General features: G+C 35.5%; 1 protein-coding gene across 3 annotated transcripts; it reads right to left on the bottom strand.

The window, feature by feature from the left end:
• Positions 1-481: 481 nt before the first annotated feature.
• Positions 482-14,680, bottom strand: LOC150093476 (uncharacterized). Of its 3 annotated transcripts, none has more exons than XM_090413825.1 (2): positions 14,446-14,680; positions 482-2,936 (listed from the first exon to the last, which is right to left on the bottom strand). In XM_090413825.1, exon 2 carries the CDS (start codon positions 1,889-1,891, stop codon positions 980-982), a length of 912 nt encoding a protein of 303 aa, XP_090269951.1. In that variant the 5' UTR covers positions 1,892-2,936; positions 14,446-14,680; the 3' UTR covers positions 482-979. The 3 variants fall into 3 exon arrangements, with proteins under 3 accessions (XP_090269951.1, XP_090269953.1, XP_090269952.1); XM_090413827.1 differs by lacking the exon at positions 14,446-14,680 and adding an exon at positions 4,807-4,961; XM_090413826.1 differs by lacking the exon at positions 14,446-14,680 and adding an exon at positions 4,048-4,518.
• Between the last annotated feature and the right edge of the window lie 599 nt (positions 14,681-15,279).

The following is a 15,279-nucleotide window of genomic DNA, read 5'->3' as shown; positions in this document are numbered from 1 at the left end:
TGTTGCTCCAGAATGTTAAGTACAATTTGGATTACAATTAAATCAACGTTCATATTTTCATCAGTCTTTGGAAATGGTAGTTCCAAAAACCACATTAAATGAAATGGCCACCTTCGTATTCTACTGGATCAAACATCTTTGGATTCACATGGCTGAAGTGAATACATGTGTCTCTCTCTCTCTCTCCAGATTACCAATTATTACCCACTTTTTCATTCCACTAGACCGTACCATTCTAAGTGATGTTCCTTGGTCGATGCAGTTGCAATAAACACAAGAAAATGTTTATAGTTTCCAAAAAAATATGAAGGCTCATATAACTTATTCTAAGCCGCTTTTTGCATCATGATGCTTGGTAAACATCGCATTTGCTAAATTTTTTTATTAAAATTATGATTATATATTGTGATTACATATTCAGATTAAATTTGATTATACTTATATGATACATACATTTAATTACATATGATACATACATTGATTACATATTTTTAAATCACTTCTTATTTATTATTCAAATTATGATTACATATTTACAATGCATATCAGTTTTCTTTTTTGTAACAAATTTAATTCATACAAAATTTCCTTTGTTTTCTGTATAATGTATTAATCATAGTTACTGTAGTTGGTAATTTATAGTTGTAGTTCAATAACATTGCATTTTAACTTTAACAGTAGTGTTCAGTTTTTTGTGACATTAAAACACATTCGTTTGCACTGTTTTGAGAACTTTAAATTGTCATTGTTTTGATGACTTCCCATCTGTCCATGTGTGATACTTTTAAAATTCAATTAGGACTTCGACAGTGATTTTTCCTAAATATATACTTCTTCAAAAAAAAAAAAAAAAAAAAAACATATAATATTAATAAAGCCCATTCAAAAGAAATAATTTTTAAGTTGCAATTAATTAATTTTGAATAAATGCAAAATTAATTGTACATATGCGACAAAGACATCCAACTTGACTCAATAGCTAACTGTGTAGAAATCTTGAGTGGGTAATCAGATTTCCTTTTCGGGAGAATGTTTTCCCGCACGTTGGACACGTGAAAGGCTTCTCACCAGTATGTACTCTTAGATGCGTTTTCAAATTCGAATTCTGAGAAAACATTTTTTTGCAAATTTCACATGGAAATGGTTTCTTTCTGGTGTGAACTCTTTCGTGTCTTTTTAGCTCACATGCATAGAAGAATTTCTTGTGACAGATTTCGCATTCAAAGGAGTAATCTGTGGTGTGCCTTTTCGTGTGTTTTTTCACATAGCCCGCTTCAGGAAATTGTTTACCACATATTTTACAGGAAAAAAGTTTCTCTTCAGTTAAATGATGGCGATTTTGGTGCCGTTTAAAGGAGCTTAGAGTGGAAAACATGGAGCTACATACGTGACAAGTGAAAAGTTTCTCATTAGTATGTATTCTCAGATGTCTTTTCAGACTAGAACTGACTGAAAACCTTTTGTTGCAAATTTCGCATGGAAAAGGCTTCTCTCTGGTGTGAACTCTTTCGTGTCTTTTCAGGTCAGACGAGGATAAGAATTTCTTGTCACAGATTTTGCATGCAAATGAGTAATCTGTGGTATGCCTTTTGATGTGTTTTTTAAGATAGCCTGATTCAGAAAATTCTTTGCCACATATTTCACACGAAAAATGTTTTTCTTCAGTCAGTTGGTGGTGCTTTCGGTGAAACGTTTTGATGTGAAGAAAAAGACTTCTTTTCTGAGAAAAGGCACTGTCGCATATTTCACAGGTGATAGGTTTCTTCTTCAAGTGTACATTAGCTAAGTGGTGTTTTATTGTATGAGGGAGAGCAAATGTCTTGTGGCATATTTGGCATTGAAAAGGTCTCTCATTTGTGTGAACAACGGAATGAGTTTTAAGAAATGCCATTGCGGAAAATGATTTCGCACACACTTCACAGGAAAAACGCTCTTCACTGCTAAGAGTTTGGCAATTACCTTTGGGTTCGGCTGTATGTGTGCTCTCGATGCGTCCTAATTTAATCAACGAGCACTCGCTGTATTCAGAATTCAATTCCTCACATGTAGCTTAAAATAATTAAAACAGGAAACCAGTTTTTACATTAGGAACAAAGAAAAATTTTTAGGTAGGTGTCATCTTTATGTGTCTATGAAGCCTGAACTATAGGGATATATCCTCTGGCATTTTCACACTTGAAACAATGTTCTGATGCGTGATCCACAATTTTTTGTATCTTGAAATATTATAAACTGTAAAACCGCCAATCGTATATCTCACAAAGTCGAGAAAAAAGGCCAAGCTACAAGTTTCACATGGAATTAGCTTCTCATTTTAGTGCGTTTTCAGATGCTGTCGAAGATTTGCAGAATAAAAGAATTTCTTCTAGGATGTCCTACAGAATACATTTTTTTCTTCATCTTTCTTCACATGCACTTTCTGGTGCCTTTTTAGGCTGCCATGCCTAAAAAGGTCGGAAAAAATTTTATTGCCATGGCAGTGAAATTTTTTCCAACATTTTTCACATGATGGTTTACCACTGGAGGCCATTGCTGTTTGACTGCTATGAATTCTATGGCGCTTTAAGATGATCTTTTCACTTAAAGGCTTTGTGGAAATACTTTACACATAAAGATGCTTTATCCGAGAGATTATTGTTGTATGAACTAAGACATTTCAGTAGGAAATGGAATTAAAGTAGGAATTCTCTTCGCTGCTGCAGAAGGAGAACATATCCGTTTTTGAAATTTGGGTAAAAATGCCATTATCATTTTCATGATTTTTCATTGTGTCAATAGAAGTGAAAACCTCTTCTGAATTATCAGATTTTATCTCGCTAATCCAGCATGAAATGTTCTTACAATTTAACAATCTTCATATGTTGTTGCTTGTCTGCTTGGTTTTAATGTATTAGTAGGCAAAATATCTCCTGGCAGTATTTAATCCTATTCACGTTCTGTAAAGGAAAATGAGGTAATTAATGCTAAATAAAACTTCATTTCATAAATAAAATATTTTCAACATATTAAGTAATATGCTAATATTTAACAGCAATTAATATTTAAATTTTAATCTAGATATTTAATATTTGTAACGAGAAACATAAATAACGCTTAATCTTTCAGTGCACAAAAAGAGTGAATATTATCGCTCTTTAAAACAAAGACTGTGTTGGCAAACCTGATTTGGTTTGCTAAAGGCATGGAGTCATTATAATCGGAAGTTGAAGATATCCTCAGGAATAACACTGAGGATGATGTTAGATATGAACGTATTTCTTGCACACTTCGAAATTGTAAAATGATGGTCAAAGTTTAAAGATGGCTTTTCAATCTGGGAGTGAATTTCATAAGAAATACCACTTTATTCAGTTGGTTGTATTCCAATTATTACCAGACTAGCAATTGTGCTTTACAGTTATAGGTAGCATGAGTAGCCATTCTTTTGATATTATTCTCTGTTCTTATTTCTTTAGTTTTCCTTCTCTTAATCATTTTTAGGTATGCAGAATTTTGTCTCTGGCAGATCACAATATTTCAGGCTTTCCTTTAACAGTTTTATAACATCTTCTGATTAATGTAAACACTTCCTCTAAGAATGTGTATTAATTTGTTAGTTTTCTTTTCTTCATGTCTTTACTAATCTTACTTGTATTAAATGATATTTTTTTATTTAATACCTCTTTGCCATATCCTCCAAGCAGACAAGGGCAAAGCAATGGTCGTATAAACAAAACAGTTTATCGCGAGAAAATCCTGGCGTTATTACAAATCAGACACCTATTCTGAAATAGATCGAGATCCAACGAGGGAGATACATAATCGAACAAACAATCTCCTAAAGATGACAACGAAGCTTCCAACAAACACACGTCCGTTTCTTCAATCTCTAAATCAACCGTGCACGCTCAGTATTATCTGATGAAGAACTAAAAAATAAACTAAAATATCTAGAAAGAACTTCCTTAAATAATGGATACTTTTCCAAAAACATTAAGAGGACACTATACGAGAGCCCTCGAAACAACACAGAGATCCCTAACAATCCCAAGAGTTATATTTCTTTACCTTACATCAGCTCACTCTCCAGGAAACTAGGAAGAATTTTGAAAAAATTTAATATAGAGTTGTGTTTTTCAACTCTTCCAAAACTAAGGTCAGTTCTAAGCCACCCAAAACAAGCTCACAATCATCTTCAGTTCCCCGGTGTATATAAAATAATATGTGATTGTGGGAGACCATACTATGGCCAGAGTGAAAAGTCATTCCTCCTATGACTAGAGGAGCATCAGAGATACATTTCATACAATAGAATCAGAGCAAAAGCGCCCTCAAGTCACATCTTTTTCTCAGTGAACACAAACGATGAAGGCCACCAAAACGGAATAGACTAGCCTTATGTTTTGCACATGTCAAGTGATTTTCCATGTCTGAACGCTCACCGTGAACCACAGAAAATTCTGAAGAGCACTGTTCACATTTCACTTCGTCAATATGACCACAAACTTTTTTTCAAAAATGGATAATCCTTTTTTAATTCATCCGTAAACACACAGTTTCTTTTTGGGGTTAAATTAATTTAATTAATTAAAAAAAATCACAAACAACATGCCGAAAAGGAACACCAACTCGCAATATAAACTCAACTAAGGTTGCGCATGCTCAACAATGACTTGCAACACAGCGTACAGGCCAGAGTCAAATTGGGGTATTCATGTGCCTAATCGCCATTTTCCGAGGCTGCGCGTTTTGGGTATCAATTTACAAAAATGTCCTTTTTTTCTAAATTCCAAAAAGCATGACACCTAATATATTACAATCCCCTACCTGTGGAATATCACAGCGCAACCAAGTGCCAAAACGGATAATCCATATTTTTTGAATTAATCCAATTTTTAACAGGGACTCTTTCCTTTCAAACTGTCCCTTTTTTAACATGGAAGTCTATGGGCAACCACTGTGCACGTCGTTATGCGTTAGCAGGTGCCTCGTTCGCAAACCGAAGTGACATCACCGGAAGGGGGATGAAGCAGATGTTACATCAGGCAGACGTCACAATGACGCACTGATGTGTAGAGGAGGCTAACATCTCGCTAGTGGAATAATTGCGTCTGCCGATTTTGAAACGAACATTCCTTTACCAGAGGAACTGAACTTACGTAGGATATAAAGAAAACAGCTATAACACAAATAAGAAGCATTTTTGCTGTATGTCACCACAGATGAAACCTGTTAGAGAAGCTGACGTATCTTTCGTAATATTACGGGCGCTGGAAGGGCATATGCGGCGGAACTAAATATATCCCATGCACGATGCAATGTTGTCGGTTGAATAGTAGTTGATAACAGTTAACAAGCACAACCAGCACTGAGGAGAATATAAATAAAACCACATACCAGAAATGAAATAAAAATGAGTTGGGTATTCGTTTCGTGTTTGCTATCACCACACAAACGCTATCATGACTCCATATTTTTGGCTACTGTTACGGTTCCGTCTCTGGTGGGAAAATGCAGCCGAACATGGTATCCGTCATATACATACAATGTCGGTGCGATTGCTGGATGTCGTGGGGTGTATGGTAGCGTCGGTTTCCATGCAATGGACAATTCCTAAATACATACATACAGATCCAAACATAACCAATACAAGCAGAACGTACTAAGTAAGAGAGGACAAAGTTAGATTTTTTTTTACAAAACGAATGCGCAAATATCACAAACAGCTGGCAACCACCACGTGTATGAAGATGGCCAGTAAATACAACAGCTGTGGTAAGATAGCACTTTTGGTCATCATTTTCGCAAGCGATTTGTATAGCAGCATTTACAAATCGATGAACATGATATATTGTTAATATCACATTTTAATCTACGAGCTTATTTAATATTTACATTTGAAATTGGGAATTCATGCATTAAATATGTCTGTGATCGTTCTTATATATATATATATATATACAGGGTGTTCGGGATAAATTTGACAGTTTCGTAAGGAAAAAGAAAATCTTCTTTGTATCTATTAAATTTAATGAATTGACAAAAAAACATTACAGGCAGAGTTAATTACAATACTTTCAACAAGATTTACTCAAAATAACCACCATTAGCATCGATCACAGCTTCAATTCTGTTTCGGAACCTCGAACAAGCTGATGCTACAGTCTCCCTGGGAAGGGCCGCAAAAACTGTTTTAATTTTATCCATTAACTGGGCTTTTGTATTACTGGAAGTGCGATTGGTGTCTTTTTCAACTGCGCCCCATACAAAATAATCCATGGGGTTAAGGTCTGGGGAGTTTGGAGGCCAAACATTTGGACTGGTGAAGTCGTAGAAATTTTCAGACAACCATTTTTGACTTTTCCCAGAGGTGTGGCAAGGGGCCGAATCCTGCTGCCATACATACGGCCTACCATTGGCTACCCTTGTTATCCAGGGCTTGATTACAGTTAGCAACTCCACGAACAAAGTGCGAATTCCAATGCCAGGGTTCTTCAACACCTGTTCCTGCAGATTTGCGAGGAATTCTGCTGTACGAACGCAATCAGATCGTCTGCTAGGGATCTTTCTTCTTGCTACATCCTCGTAGTCACCATTGCAAGTCTCTAGTTCATGCCTGATTGTTTTTACTGTATTCAGGGAGCATTGGGCAGCAGTCGTAATATCCTTATTTTGATGGCGGGCACGAATCATCATGATACAAGTTATTCTCTTCCATGATTCAGGTGGGTTCCAGCTATCCATCCTTTCTGACATCTTGTATATGAATGAAGAAGGGTCCAAACTTTTAAATGAAGAGAAGTGTGTGTTAATACATGTAACTTACGGAAAAATATAATTAATTATAAATATGTCAAATTTATCCCGAACACCCTGTATATGTAGAAAGTATTTTTAACATTTATTATACCCAAGGTAAAATACTTTCTACATTTATATCTCCTCCAGAGATTTTTATTTAATAAGGTTAAAACACCTTATGGTAACTTGTTCTGGTAAAATACTTATAAGCTCTGTATTACTAAATCTTGGTATTTCTAGCCTGGCTCCCACTGATGAGACCTCAATAAAGGTCGAAACCAGTCTGGGTAGTGGCCCCTTGCCTTTAATACAAAACTTCATACATCCCCTTCTTGGAGATGTGTTTTGGCATTAAGGGTAAATATTAAGATTAGTGATCAGAGCTTATGCCACCTTTACCATGAGTTGCCTTGGTCTTGCACTACCTGTAGGATCAGCTAGACTTGCAGGCGCAAACTTAACTTGTTTGTCTGTTTGCTTACTTGGCAAATGGAGTAAAACCAGGTTTAAAATTGCTTGGTATTTTTAACACATATATATACTCTATAATATAAAATGATAATTAAAATTAAGTGATATTACATCCCATTTTGTTCCGCTACAAAAGCTTCGTATTATATCTAGGTCTACCTACTCACTGATGAGACCTCAGTGAAGGTTGAAATCAATCTGGGTAGTGACCTTCTCTCATAATGAAAAACAGTAATACAGCTCCTAGGAGCTGGGTGACACATTATGGGTAAATACCAAGAACAGTGAATGGAGCCTGCTCCATCCTTACTATGAGTTGCCCTGGTGTTGTACTATCCAGGTATTTGCTTCATATCAGTTCATATTAAAATTTAAAAAAATAATCACTAATAACTAAAAATTATAACTATCCAGGTTTGCTGGACGTGTATATACGTCCAGCAAAAAAAATGGTACACTTACATACATTAATTTCATGGAATACATACAGCAGTTCCTGTTAGCTTTATATTCTAAGGAAAAAACAATGTATTTCAAATGGAAGCAGGAGGCCTCACAAATTTTTCAGCAGCCTCTAGTTTTTATATTATGAATTTAATATTTATAAATAAGTATTTTATTTTGCAACTATTATTATTATTATTATTATTACGGGTAACTCCAAGATTAATCGAGGGAGGCCCTAAACAACTACTCAACATCCACATGAATTCATTGACAGTCATGGCACCCACAACAGACTCTGGCAACTTGCAACTTATTTCACTTATTCACCACTCTTCAAGTAAAAAACATAGGTCTAACACCCTTGCTAACCACACTCCCTTGTGGTTAGCAAGGGTGTTCTCCCAACTATAACTATGGATTTTTTTTTTATTGTTCTCTGTGAGGAGTAAGGTTTTTCTGTGTGGCCCCCCCCACAGAAAAATATATGAGCGATATTCTGCACAGACTGATTCAGAATTTATGCTAATTATGAACATTTCCAGTAACCCCCCACTCTCTCTCTCATGAATTATAAAGAACTACTCTAATTTTCTACTGAAAGTTTTCACTAGACAGTAATCAATATCTATTTTTTTCATTTTAATGTTTATTAAAATAAGAATACCAAGAATATTGTTGTATTCAGCGAATTTCTTTGTGGGTGTGTGTTGACATTATTCCCAGTTAATAAAATAAAATATATAATAATAAACAAATTCAGTAGTGGAGTGGCAGTTTGTTTCTTAAAAAATTCAAATACTGGCAATGTTACTGCCACTGGAAATAAATTTTTATATTTTCATTATCACAAACACTAGACAATAATCTTCTCTTCCCAGGAAACACTTTGGTCTCCAAAATACTAGACAATAATGTCCTCAGCTGGAGGTAAAGGATAAAAGCTTAGATTATTCTCAATGCTATTGAGAAAGAATGGTTGTATTCCTTCAGAAGTCGCATTAAACAACATCAAGCAGTTTCGAATTAATTCATCTATATTGATTGTAGATGCAATTTCATGCTGTAAAGATATTATTATTATTAGACCAGTGAGTCGTTCCTGAGCCATCGTAGAGAAAGTGTAAGTTTTTTTAAGTTTGAATTTTGAGAAACTTGGGGGAAAAATTGTGAAATAATGTAGGATCATCAGCGAGCAGCAGGACGGCTTGACTTATTTAATTTTTTGGTTTTTAATTAGTAATCAAAGTTTTACCAATTTTTTTCGAAGGTTGTAATTTTCCTCCAAAATATGTAGCAAAATCTGGCTCCCAGAAGTTCGCCTAATGGTAAAACCAGACCTTTGCATAAGAATCCAGCTTTTCTCTTTTTTTGTGGGGGAAGAACCCACCTATTAATCTGCTGATGTCAAAAAAAAAATTATTTTCAGTATCGTTCATAACACAATTGTTACGAACGAAAAGCGCTTAGGTTAGGGAGCATACTCATGCATTTTATTGTACTAAAAGTACATAGCTATTTCAAAAATTGCCACCGATCTAAATTAGCTGAAATATCTTTTTTAAATATGCGGTCATTTCTTGTTTGTACTGATATGTCAGATAATGATAAGAAAAGATGCGGTACTTTCATTGAGTGGAGATTATCAGAATGAAGTAATTTATAATGTACTTTCTTTGTGTGATTTTAGAAAAGTGCACATCATTATTTTCTGGCTATTACTGTCAACTGAACATCGGAAATGACTAACTATAGGAGATTTTTAATGGTTTTGACCTCCTGACTTAGAAGAGCGAACCTGTGTTACTTTGGATTTCCTCAATTAGGAAATTCAAGCTAATATTTTAGTGATTTCCAAGATAGATGTATGCTTACAGCTTCAGATATACTGCTGCTGTTTGAGAACAACTCTTTTCATATATTTAGTAACACTTTCTGCTTTTATGAATGTGATATATATATATATATATATATATATATATATATATATGCAATAAAATTTTTAACTTGGGGATATTGTATATTAGGATAACCAAGTAATTTTATAAACTTGGTTATTTAACTCCTAATCCCAAGTATGCAAACAATTAAGTTTGCACCTGAAACAAAAGTTCAAGTCTAAAGATGTACCTGTGTTATATAAATATGAATTTACCTAAAGATGAATCCTCAAGGGCTCACTCTAGTGAGTACGGGCATGGCGAACCCGAGGCACCTGAAGCAGGACCATGCCTTACTTCATGTAATATACATCTGGTATATTATCTGTAGACTGGTCCCTACTCTTCTTTCCCCTCTGTATTTCTTTTGACCTTGCTCCTTCCCCCCAATGCTATTAGAGGGGGCTAGGAGTGATTCTGTCTTATTTACCAATTTTTTATCTCGTGCACCTGCCCACCCCCACTTAAAAATGGTGAAGACAAATCAGAAGTCTATACTGCATCAGTCGTCGTGCGGGTTACCAAGGACTGCACTGGATGTTAGGCTTCCTGGACAGCCAGTGACAAATGGGCTACAGGAGCAAGATCCACAGAACTCAAAAGTATTTACTAGGAAAAAGTGGAGCATGGCTGAAAATAGACAAGTCATGCAGTGCTTCTACAGTTCAAACCCATCAGTTCGGGGATTTCAGAAACGAATGTTCCAACTTTGGCTTGAACGACAACCAAATTCTGAAATTTCATTCGAAAGGCTGATGCAGTAACGCAGCTTCATTATCAAACGCAAGGTATTTAGTGAACTTGAATTGGAAGCACTGAAACCTCAAGCTGTAAAAGGAGATTGTACTGACCCTGAAGTGACCAAAAATATGAATGAAGCAGAACCAGATTCCAACATGCAGTATGCTGAAAACTTTGAAAATATACAAATAGTTGAAAGGAAGCTATCAGATAAGGAACAAGAACTCGCACGAAAAATTATCGAGCAAATGAACAGCAACCAGGAACGAGTTAGGCTTCCAGTATTGAGACAAGTACCTCAACAAAAACTGAAGGAACTCCTACAAGAAGTCAATAGAGTTGCAAGGGATATTCCTACTGGAACTATTGGGCAAACGAATCAAATTATGTACTTGATAGCCTACGTCGTAACATCTGAATTAGGATATAAGATTAGTGAACCCAAAAGCAGTAAGGCTCAGGAACCAAAATGGAAGCATCGACTGGAAAATAAAATTCTTAAACTCAGAGTAGACGTGAGCAATTTGAAAAACCTTAAGGAAAAGAAGCTGAAAAACACAAAAATCCAAAATAACCTCATAAAGAGATATAATACTGGAACATGAACCTATTGATGAAATATTAGAGGAAGTGAAGCAAAAAATAGTTGCAGTTGCAGCTAAAATAAGAAGATACAGTGCATGCATTGAACAGTACAAGCAAAATTCGATGTTTCATGCAAATCAGAACCAGTTTTACAAGAAAACTGATTGCTGCAGGGATAACATTAAAGAAAATATAAATATAAATACCAGAGACAAAGAAAATACACTAAAGTTTTGGAAAAACCTATGGGACGACCCTAAGAGGCACAATAACAAGGCAAAATGGATTGAACAAATTACGAACAAATCTCAAGAACGAAAAATGGACCAATTGAAAATAACAACTGAAATGGTTCAAAAGCAAGCTAAAAAAATAAAAAATTGGTCAACACCTGGGAACGATGAATTACATGGCTACTGGTTGAAATATCTAACAGGCTTACATGAAAGACTTGCTAGCCAATTTTATGCCGTTTTAAAAGGAAATTGCAAAGAAGAGTGGCTCACAGCAGAGAAAACGTTTTTGGTCATAAAGGATAAAGAAAAAGGTCCAAACCCAGAAAACTTCCAACCAATACCCTGCCTGCCAACAACTTTTAAGCTCCTCACAGGCATACTAGCTGATAAAATATACAGCTATCTTAAAGCAAATTCTCTTCTCCCAATTGAACAAAAAGGGAACAGCAAAAATTCAAGAGGCACAAAAGACCAATTGCTGATTGATAAAATGATTCTTAAAAATTGCAAACGTAGAAAAACCAACCTTCATATGGCTTGGATAGATTATAAAAAAGCGTTTGATTCGGTGCCTCATAGTTGGATTTTAAAATGCACAGAACTATTTGGTATTAGCGAAAACGTGCAAAAATTTTTGCAATCCAGCATGAAAAACAACGTTGGTTATAAACAAAGAAGAAATTGGAGAGGTAAACATAAAAAGGGGCATCTTTCAAGGAGACTTATTATCCCCTCTATTGTTTATATTGTCATTGATCCCCTTAACCATAATTTTAAATAAAACTGCTCATGGTTATCAAACTGTGCAAAAGAGTGCAAAGATATCTCACCTTTTATACATGGACGATCTAAAATTGTATGCAAAATCAGAGAATGAACTCGGATCGTTGCTAAACACTGTGCACATATTCAATGGATATGTGCACAAGATATATCAATGGATTTTGGCTTAGACAAATGTGCAATTGCTGGAATAGCAAGAGGAAAGTTTGAAGATATGAACGAAATCGAGCTGCTCAATGGTGAAATAATCAAAGCAATAAAATTCGAAGACAGCTACAAATATTTGGGAATTTTAGAAGCATCACAAATTCTGCACAATAAGATCAAAGAAAGAACTAGCACAGAATACATAAGATGATTAAGAAAACTCCTTAGGTCAATGCTTAATGCTGGAAATTTGATAAAAGCAATTAATACCTGGGCCATACCTGTTCTGAGATATTCAGCAGGCATTGCTGAATGGACCCAGCTAGAGATGGAAGATTTAGATCGAAAAACTCGAAAATTAATGACAATGCACCATGCCCTCAGTCCTCGCAGTGACATTGATAGGCTATATCTATCACGCAAAAAAGGAGGTAGAGGATTATTACAAGTGAAGCAAGTTATTGAAGAAGAAAAACGAAATTTAAATGATTATCTGCAGCAAACAACGGAAAAATTTCTAATTGAGGTAAGGAAAGAGGGTTTATTTAAACCCATGGAGACAAAATTGGAATACAAAATCAACCAAGTAAAAGTGAGAACTGAAAGATGGAAAAACAAGGCATTGCATGGAAAATACCTTCACAGCATAGAGGACAGCGCTGACAGCAACTTGACATGGCAATGGTTGGGAAATGGAGCACTAAAGAAACAGAATCTGTAATTTTTGCAGCACAAGAACAAGCCATTAAAACCAACGTTATGAAGGCAAAAATACAAAAAATTCAAGAAGACAGTAAATGTAGACTGTGCAAAGAAAAGGAAGAAACGGTAGACCACATTATAAGTGGATGCAGCAAAATCGCACAAATTGAGTACCGTAAAAGGCATGATAACGTAGCTAGGATAATCCACTGGCATTTATGTAAAAAGTATGGGTTTGAAGTATCAAAAGACTATTGGAAGCATAAAGTTCACCAGAAAGTGGCTGAGAATGAAAAAGCTAAAATACTGTGGGATTTCAAATTCCAGACTGACAAAAGCTTGGAATGTAATACACCCGATATTACAGTGGTTGAAGAAAGTAAAAAGAAGGGTGTTACATATATCGAAATATCAGTACCAGGAAATAGTCGGATTGACAACAAAGAAAATGAAAAATTTACAAAATATCGTGATTTGCAAATCGAAGTTGAACGAATCTGGCAAAAGAAAACGAAAGTTGTTCCCATAATAATAGGTGCTTTAGGCGCCATCCCCAAAACACCGTAAAAACATCTACAAACACTCGAGTTAGATGGATTAAAAATTGGGCAGCTGCAAAAGGCTGCTTTGTTCGGCACAGCTTTCATTTTCAGAAAGTATTTCCACAACTCATAGGTCCTTGGGTAGGGCTCGAATTAGTGGAATATAACCAGCCTTTTCTTAAGACTGAGGAAGCAAATCAAGCTTTGATGAATATTATATATATGTAATAAATTTTTTAACTTGGGGATATTGTATATTAGGATAACCAAGTAATTTTATAATATATATATATATGACAGTTTCACAGAGCACACTACACGTTTTGACTTATCAGCTCCATTGAAGTATGTATGGATGATTGGGCGGGGATGCAATGTGCTTTTATTTATGTTTCGGAAACGAAAATCACAAGTGCGGCAAGCTTTTTTTACCCTGGTATACCGTAAAAAGCAAACATTCCTCGTGTGCTCGGCCGAATATGCACACAAGCGACCGATCGTAACCAGAGGCACATAGGGAGACCACGCGGCTATGCTAATCTACGACGGAGAGAGAGATACGAGCATCATTGTGATGTAACTTCCGCTTCATCCCCCTTCCGGTAGCGAACGAAGACAAGGTGCCCGCTCACACATTAATGCGTCCGGTGCGGTCTCCCATAGGCTACCATGTTAAAGAACCAGCCGTTTGAAGGGAAAGATCAGATTTTCGAAATGGATTAATTCCCAAACCTGAAACGAGTCCCAATTTTAGTAAGTTGCGCTATTTTCACTGAAAGGTAACAAATTGGATTTAGATTCGAGACAATCTTTCTCACGCTTTGTCTGTTATCATTTTATATTATATTTATCAATAGGATATCATATCATATTAGTGTCCAGAAATCATTTCAGAGTTTTGCTAGGGAAAATTATTTAAAAATTACGTATATAGTCCACGTGTGTTTAAGTTCCCAATTACAATCGAATCGAATTCACTTTTTTAGAATTAGTTAAAAGATTGGATAATTATTGAACTATTTCATTTTATCACTAGGTTTATAATTCTCGTTATATGCTCAATTCAATACTCACTTCACAAAGTCTAGAACAATCTGTTGCCTTCCATCCATCACGACGACAATTCTGTAGCCATATTGGTCTTCTATCCGGATCTCTTGGAAATCGATAAAGACTGAATCCTTTAAAATACCTGTTTGGAGCAGAACAAACTCCTATTTCACTCTAAAGTCAAAAAAATAATGAAAAGCTCGAACGAACGCGACTCTAGGACATATATGGCGGCAAGTTAGCGTACCTTCTATTTAGAGCCTTACAATAAACTAGTCGATGTTATTTGTTGCAGTGGTGTTGCGTGGTCCTCAATTTGAACACTAGATGGCGAAGTATCAGTAAGTAGCTTCACAATTTACTTATTCTTAAGGTGCTTAACTGCGAATTAGTAAGTAAATTTTAGTGTGTCAATTATATCACAAGGTGATATAACTTGCTAATCTTAGGAAATGGCGATACGCTGCAAAGTATGCAGGGAACTGACCGATGATAACAAGGTGCGTAAACTCTAATTTTAACAAAAACTATAATTTTTACTGCGCAAAAATGAGTGAAAGTCAGTACAAAAAATTATCAGAAGACAAAGCTGACCTATCAATGTACTACATAAAAATTTAGAGAGCAATCAAGCTCACAGCGGTCAAGTCCTATGTCCAAAGCGATATGCATTCCACTGCTGAACAGTGGTCGCAAGCAAATGTGTCACTCATGCCTGACACCAGTGCTATGGAATCATATTAAATTTCAAAATTTGAATATCATGCACTTTCTTAACTTTTACTTATGACAGCGCAACCAAAGAAAATTAGGACTCATGAGCACATTTTGAATTATTCCATTTCTAAAATCGGACTC

The sequence above is a fragment of the Typopeltis vanoorti genome, chromosome 24, assembly GCF_054136105.1.
Source record: "Typopeltis vanoorti isolate ZY-2024b chromosome 24, IOZ_Tvanoo_1.0, whole genome shotgun sequence".
NCBI lineage: Eukaryota > Metazoa > Arthropoda > Arachnida > Uropygi > Thelyphonidae > Typopeltis > Typopeltis vanoorti.
Note: the sequence above shows the minus strand (reverse complement) of the source record. Positions and strands in the feature narration are given on the sequence as shown.